At 44.4% G+C, this 8039-nt stretch overlaps 1 protein-coding gene across 3 annotated transcripts in view; it reads left to right on the top strand.

Annotated features, from left to right (window-relative positions):
* The window catches only part of UAP1 (UDP-N-acetylglucosamine pyrophosphorylase 1), a 32863-nt gene that overhangs the window by 23434 nt on the left and 1390 nt on the right, over window positions 1–8039 (top strand). For 2 of the 3 annotated variants that reach the window (XM_019530723.1, XM_019530722.1), the window contains 4 exons: window positions 775–963; window positions 1968–2015; window positions 6368–6434; window positions 7726–7904. In XM_019530723.1, coding sequence (XP_019386268.1) covers window positions 775–963; window positions 1968–2015; window positions 6368–6434; window positions 7726–7818 — 397 coding nt within the window. In that variant the 3' untranslated portion in view covers window positions 7819–7904. The remainder of the gene's footprint in view (window positions 1–774; window positions 964–1967; window positions 2016–6367; window positions 6435–7725; window positions 7905–8039) is intronic. The other variant, XM_019530720.1, reaches the window with a different exon arrangement.

Below are 8039 nucleotides of genomic sequence, written 5' to 3'. Positions count from 1 at the left end.
GTTTAACCCCAGTACTCTTTCCTGCCATGGCAGGGGGTCGGACTTGATCTGCTCAGGTCCCTTCTGACCCTACCAACTATGAAACTTCCCCTGTAAACTAGAGAAGACTAGGTGTTGCTGTTACCTGATTGTGGCACTGTCATTATTACTAAAGCCAGGAAAGCTTCTATTCAGGAATTTTGAGTGATATCACTTTTCTTGAACACTGGCTGAGCTGTGAATGCAAATGATGTAAATTGGCCTTCCATCTGAGGTGATCTGCCAATATGGAGACAGACAGAAATCCCACCCCTCTTGTCTAAAGGGAGGTCTCCTGAAATCTGGATAAGAAACTTCAAGCACTTTCTTGATCAGAGCCTCAGCTGGGGACCATGGAGTGGGCAGGACTGAATACAAGAGTTCTCACGAGAGCAGAGCAAACAGTCCCTGCCCACTTTCTTTGAATAGGCTTGAAGCCACATTTCTGAACCAGCCAGAAGGAGGAAGAATAGCTTGTCCATTTTGCTATCTTGTGCTTCTTATATCTGGGGTAGGAATGGTCACCAAGGCAGACCTGAGTTTCTGCAGTTGCCTTTAGGAAATACAGTCCTAGCTCTCAATGCAGAGTAGCTAACGACGATGCAGCTGGTGTTAATGGTACTCCCAGTAGCTAGCAAGTCTCCGAGCTGGAACAGTGGTGGGACCTCTTCCTTCCAGAGGAATGAGGACAAGGAGAGTCTATTGCAAACTCCTGTTTTTGGATCTGAACCCATCCCTGCTGTTTTCCACCTGCAGGAAGTTTGTGGTGTACGAAGTGTTGCGGGAAGATGAATTCTCACCCCTGAAGAATGCAGACAGTCAGAATGGGAAGGACAACCCCACCACAGCCCGGCATGCCCTGATGTCTCTACACCACTGCTGGGTCCTCAATGCTGGGGGCCACTTTGTGGATGAAAATGGTACTCGCATCCCTGCAATCCCCCGGTAAGTAGGCATGGCCCTACATCCTAAGCATTTCAGAATGCTTTCTACAGAGTGTTCTCTCTCTACTTGCTTTCTAGGGGGGTCATGCAAGCTGCACAGTTTTCTCTCCCTGTTTACAATCTGCTTACAGGAGCAGAAGATCCCAACTGGTATTATTATTCTGGCAGTGGCTGCACTGCCATGAAGCACTCTCCTGGTGTGGTCCACGTGGAGATTGTGCGCCAGCCATGCTTGTGACTTGCTCAGAGCTGTTGACTTAATTCTGTTTCTCAGCTCTGGGCACTTTAAGTGAGAGAGCTTTGGGTGCCTGACTGAAAAAGTCTGCTCTTTGTATATAGCACTCAAAAGAAATATAGGCCCAGCCCTTATGCAGAAATGACTGAAAATGACTGTGATGCTGCAGGTCCACTGTCTGAAGCCAGAAGATAGTTGACCACTTAATCCTTGCTAGTCTATGGTAATCCTTGGTAGTACAACGGGTAAAATGGACTGTCCTGCAGATCTATACAAGCCACCTGGCTACTGGTAGGCACAGAGGGGTGAGGTGTAGCTTACCCAGGTGACTGGCATGTTGCATGCTTGCATCTCGAGTCTCCTCCTGTCCCCTACCTGTGAGCTGGACTTCAGTATAGAGGACAGCTTCACTAGGGCAAGTGGTAGTCCCTGAAAGGCTAGTAGTGTGTGCGTACCTTGGGCTGTGTCTGCTTGATACATCAGAAGTTTTGGATGGCTGTCACAGAGCTCAGCCCAGTGAACAATTACACTTGCAAGCTATCCTCTCAGTAGCTGGGCTCAGCTTCAACAGTCCTTGTACTAATGGCTACCTGCATGCACCCACCCACCACTGCTGTGGTAATAAGGAGCTTTCACTGAGGGGCTGAAGATGAGCCTTGTCCTTCCTGGTTGGCTTTTCTTCAGTTCCTTTTTTTGTTTGTTGGGGGGGGGGGGGTTGTTTTTTTTTTCCCCCCCATTCTTATTAACCCGTATTTATTCCCACACAACAGCTTCACAAATGGAAGGCCAGATGCCATCAGAGCTGATGTCAATGACAAGTAAATATACAGCGCCAGGCTCTCTGCAGTGCATGGTGGTGGGGCTCTGTGCTTAGATACTAACAGGCTGGGTGTCTTCACTGCTAGGGCCAAGAGCAGTTGGCTCAGTAGGCAGCCTCATAGGACTGAGGCTGACACACACTGTTTTCCTGGTGACTGGCCTCTCTTTGGTAGCTGCTAACCAACTGGGATCTAGGATGCATGATGGGAAATGGGGAGCATGTCTTACTAAAGACTTCCTTTAGCCGTGGCTTCCTGCAGTAGCTAGATTAAAAATCGGTGACCTGTAGCATTGCCCTGTACTCATCTGCACCAGTCCTGTGCCCATGTCTGTGCTGTGTTAATTCCTGCTATGCTTCTCTAGACTGAGGGCAGTATTTAAACTTGCATTTGAAACTTGGGTTTTCAGTCTTGCAGGGGTTAGGGGAGATCCAAGCTCCCTCGCTTGCCACTGTGCCACTTCTTTTCCTTATCTGGTAAGTAGATCAAACCTTAATAGAGATGGGAAACAAAGGAATGAAAAGTGGCTATAGAAGAATGGTAGCTTAGCTTTTCCAGTCTGCAAAGCAGGCAGGGGCTTGGTTATAGCTTCTTCTCAAACCTTTTTCCCATGCAATATGCTGTCAGGAAGCCTCTTATCCTTGTGAAGGACTGAGTTGTTTGCCAGGACTTGAACTTTGGCTTCCAAAGTCAGGGCCATCCCTTCCAGTATTGGACAGTTCTTGCAACCAGTCTTCTGGGTTGCTGTCTAAAATAGGAGTCGGCCACTTTTTGCTGCCACTTGTGAGCTGGCCCACACCGTAGGCCGCAAATCTCCACATTCATGTGTTATCCCCGTCCCCCACCCACCCAGCACCTAAACCTGCTCTTACCTTCCCCACCAATCCCTGTCCTCAGTGGTAATAGGAAGGGACTGATTCTGTGTTGAAGGTGAATGCAGGTGTGAGAGCAGCATGGAGGACTGTGGAGGGGATAGGTAGTGTGCCACAGCTGTACGCTACCAATTCCCTTGAGCAGATCCAACCTCTTTTGAGGGCTGGATCTGACCTGTGGGCTGCTGACCCATGCGCTAGAGACCTTTAACAGGTGCTATTGTTATGTCTCCAGGCAGAAATCTGCCTCCCACTGTTTACTTTAGTATTATTGCTGACTCCTTGAGAAACTGTTCATTCCCACTGCCAGCTTTCAGTACACCATGGCTTCTGTTAATCATTTGCACAGTGATGGTGCTTGTTTGGTACTTCCCATTTCAGTGGTGGTTTCTCTGATTAGAAGCCTGTCTCTGACTGGATTAAGAGTCCCAGATTATTTGACAGTTGCTGGGCCAAGCAGGGGAGTGTAATGGACTGACAGTCAGTACTGAGCCTGGGCCAGATCTTTAACCAGGAAAGAAGGTATAAATGTCTGCATTAGTTCTTTGAGAGGTACTCTGATATCTTGTCTCCTAGTCCAGCATCCTGCTTTTTTTGGAAGTCTTTCCCACCTATGATCCAAGGAGCAGGAGCTAATTGTTTAACTGGCTCTCAAAGTGCCCCCTAACAAGGTGGGCAGCTGCTGTGAATCCTTTATTTTGCATCTAGTAATCAGTGGAATCCCATAGCCTACATGACCACAAGAGTGGAGAGGTTCATGGCCTCCCTTCTCCAGCCAAGACAGCATCCCTTTTTCTTCTTCTCTTTGCCTTGACATAGAGATTGAAGGGCAAGAGGAGGTGGTAGAAGCACAGTAGTGCAGCCTCTAGTTCTTCCTGTCCTGATTTTGCCTTTTTGTGCTCCCTCCTTCCCCAAAGGCAGTGCCAGGTGCTGCTGCCCTGGTCACGGCCCCCTCCTCCCGCCCTCCAGTTATGCCACAGTAGATGATAAAACCATTATTTATCAATCCTTTTCTTTGAAAGTTTTAATTTTAAATTTGGATGGCAACCTGTGTTAAGATATTATAGTAAATTTAGGCTTTAATATGTTAAACCATATATGTTTGATGAGGGTTAAAAGAAAGTCAAACTTAAATTGCTGGATGTTGATGACCAAGCACCATGAACTAGAGTGTGTTTGAAGTGCTACAGCCAGTTTAGTAGCTTTATCCTCTTCTATAGATACAGTGAGAAATATATTTTCATTCTATTCTGTTCAACTAGTTCAGTTACTAACTTGCTAAAGTAAGAATCTGATTGGAAAAGGAAAACTAATCCTTTGCCAGTTTCTAATTTACAAATAATAATAATAAAAAAGGATTGGCTGGTTGCAAAATGTTTTTGGTTACCACATCCTCTACAGATTTCTTTCCATCCTTCATTTCAGTTCACTGACTACAGATAATACAATTAATAAATGATGCATTTTAAGTGCAAAATGTTTTGCAGAACTTCTCTTCCCTCCCTCCTTCCCCTTCCCCCAGCATGTACCAACACATTTAAGGTGGTTTTATGTAACCAATACAAGTAACTTTAAAATGCTGGTTTTGTGCATTTTCATTTAATCCCATTTGCCGTTTCCAAAGAACTTGGCATAAATCCTCAGTTTAAAAAAAACACCTTTTGTTCATTGTTTCCTAATAGATACTAAACTATGTAATTGCTCGAATAAAAGTGTATCTTGCCTATTAGCAAACGATGCCAAATTCAGTGTAAGGATCATATTTAATTGCAAATTGGCTTCTTTGTTTATAGTTGTTAATCACTGAGAATTGCACTTTGAAAAAAAATAACTAACTAAAGTGTTATTTAAATAAGTGGTTCCTGATTGATGACACAATGATCTTAAATCACTCCACCCTGTTCTAAATCCGTCTTGCAGTGCTAGAACTCTGTGGTTGCTGAAGGAGCTATCCTGAACCTTTAGGGTTATGCTTTGAAATGAGATGGCTTTTCTTTACTGCCTTTCTTTGCATGGCAGCAACACCTGTCCATAATCAGCACTCCATTATGTACAGCACTGTAAGAGCACATCATGAAATGTTGCTTGTTCTAAAAGCTTAGTTTTGTTACAGTGTACATTCTTCTTACAGAGAATTTGCTTAATTCTTTTTATATAAAGCAGCTTTTGATGCTGTCTCTACAGTTGATAGTCACTGTTCTTTTGCAGCAATACCTGGAAAAGAGCAACAACTTCTTACCAGTGACTTTTTTTCCCTGGGAATATTTTCTGTACCTTGTGTTCAAATGATGCTTCCTGTTAACAACAACAGTTCATTAGGGGCAACCTAGCACCAGTGCACCAACATGTTACTACAGCCTTGTTGTTTGCATGTTGTCTATTCCTGTTACAGGAGCACCTAGAATCCTGAGCTGAGATCCGGGTCCATTGGGTTAAGTATTGTACAAACAGGGAGAGAATATGGAGGTCTCAGAACAAATAATGAGCATGAGGAGAAATGGACTTGGAAGCAAAAGACTTCCTTGGTGTCACCCAGTAGGCCAGTGACAGAACTGGAAATAGAACCCACATCTACCTACATCACAGACCATAGGAGTCTGTTCTTCCTTGTGCCCAGTCAGCTGAACCACCAGCATGGCAGTTATTCTATGATCACTTATTAGAGGGAAGCAGCCCTTTGTTCTGAGAGCAGCTTTAAGCAGGGTTGCTTAAGGAATATGCTTTTCAGGACCTTATCAAAAATAGTAGTTTGAGATTATGCTGGGTCCCTCTTAAGTGTTCCCAGAAAAAAAAAATCATTTAAATTTCACAGTAGAATCCTTGCTGCTGTCAACTGACAGATGCATCCTACTCGCTCCCCCCCCAACACTTATGAAATATATGTCTGACTTCTGGATTAGTCTAAAGAGATGATTGGAGTTAGCTGAGCTCCTGACATGCTCCAGATAAGGACTAAGTAGACATCTCTGGGGCACCTTGTCATGGCTGCAGAAGGGTGGGATTGGAACATTGTTTGTTCATTAGGGCAGGGAACCATCTTCCTGTTCTGTGTTTGTTCAGTGTCTAGCACAATGTGCTCCTAGTCCATCAGTGAGGCTCATTGGTGTTATTGCTGTACAAATAACAATCATTATAGGAGGGAACATGATCATACCATGCGTCATTAAAGCTGGATCTGAATTCTGTTCTTCTACCAGTCACTGCCTGCATTTCAACTTGAGCAAGCACCGATACTGAGAGAACACCTGAGGCTTGACTAACTGCTGGGGAACCACTTTGGGCACTACCACAATGTACTGGTCCACTGCTGTGCCACCAGGGTCTAATATACACCAGCAGGCTGTTAATACAGAGAGCATCTGGCAGATCTCTCAGCAGGATTACTCTTCTCTTTGTTACTGATATAGTCAGCCCAACTGGAACGTGGCCTGCGCACCACTCATGACTTCTTTTTTTTTTTTTTTTCTCTTTCTGCCTTAGTTTGAAGGATGCAAATGATTTACCAATCCAGTGTGAGATTTCTCCCCTTGTCTCCTATGGAGGAGAAGTAAGTGCTTGTCCTTTATTATTAAAAATGCATTTGTAAACAAGCTTCCAGAGATTAGATTATAATAGGTATGGGGAGCAGGGGCATGAAAATTAAAGTCTATATATAGCAGATCCCATAACTGAAGGGTGAGGATGGAAGTTTGTGGGTTGGAATCATACAATTTTGCTTTGCTCTGAGGTTACACCAGCTTTAAGTTGAACAAAATACAACTGTCATGCACTTAAGAAGTGGATTGTTTTGATACCTGGTGTCTGATTCTTCTGTCTATAGCAGTGTCATCTCCATGAACCTGCTGACAGACACTCTTGCTGTGTTCTGGCAATAACAAATGACTCCTCTTTGAGCATGAATTGCTATATGGGCTAGTAAACCTGCAGCCTTCAGAACAATCCTTCTCATGTCTGTACATACGCCTCTAAAACTAGGAGGCCCAATTTTCTGAAGCATTTTACACAGCAGGCTGTATGATGTTGCCTCCTAAAGGGACTACATGTTAGCACCTGTGGTGAGTATCTGTGTAGCTTAAAGATTATTAAGACCCAACCGGGAAGCCTGAAGTCAGCATCTATTTAAAATGACTTATTCAGTCCCCAGCATAAGAGCTGGCTTGCAGCCATTTCCACTGCCTACATTACACTCTCCAACTAAGCGTAACTGCTGCATCTCATGCCTTGTTCACATTGCACACTTTTTAGGCAAGCTGGTAACAGGTTATTGAACTACTTAGCTCCAAGTGACACTACCTCAGTTTTACTAGTAACCATGGCAGTAAAGAGCCATTGTCCAGGGCTGATAGTTTTCCAGTGACTGGGTCCCTTCCTCATTTAGGGATGGGACAGAGGGGAACAGGCTTAGTCTCCTCTATGCAGGAGGATGTCCCAGAATGCATTGTTGCCATATGTTGCTATCCAAAAACATCTTTAAGACTGTCATCACTGTCTGAATGTTGCCAGACTTCAGTGAGAGAAATTGCTGTTCCTTAGCAATGTAGACTGGGTTGTTGCCTAGAGTTGAAAGGGTGTAAGTCCTGATATTTAGGCACAACCTTAGCCTCATTTCTAATAACTGGTCAGGTGAGACTAGCAAAACCTCAGCTGAGCATTGCTGTGAGATTTGGTTTGGAGTGTTAGACTATGTCAGTCTAGCCTGTATCAACCTATTACAAAGCACTGTCTTTACTTGGTTTCATGTCAAGGTCTTCCCTCCAGCAAGCAGAGCCATCCTCAATGTTACTAAATGTGGTACATGGCCACATCCAACCTAACAACAGCTGTTTTTCTTTTGTTAGGGCCTGGAACAGTATGTGAAAAACAGAGAGTTTCGGGCACCTTTGATTATTGATGAAAATGGAGTCCATGAGCTGGTGAAGAATGGAGTGTAGATTCTGAACAAGAAGCTACCACACCGAGAAGTGGTCGTTTCTTCAGCTGCCAGAATGTGAATATGTGTAAATGAAGGTTTCTAATCAAAAAGGGGAAGATCTTAGAAAAGTTTATTAAGGAGGCCAACCTTGAGGGACTGGCCCAGGCTAACATCCCTAAGGGATAGCCAGCACGGGTTTGTTGCGGGTAGGTCTTGTTTGACCAATCTCATTTCCTTCTA

Source organism: Crocodylus porosus, unplaced genomic scaffold, assembly GCF_001723895.1.
Source record: "Crocodylus porosus isolate Cpor-Errol unplaced genomic scaffold, CroPor_comp1, whole genome shotgun sequence".
Classification (NCBI taxonomy): domain Eukaryota; kingdom Metazoa; phylum Chordata; order Crocodylia; family Crocodylidae; genus Crocodylus; species Crocodylus porosus.
This window is presented reverse-complemented; position numbering and strand designations above follow the sequence as displayed.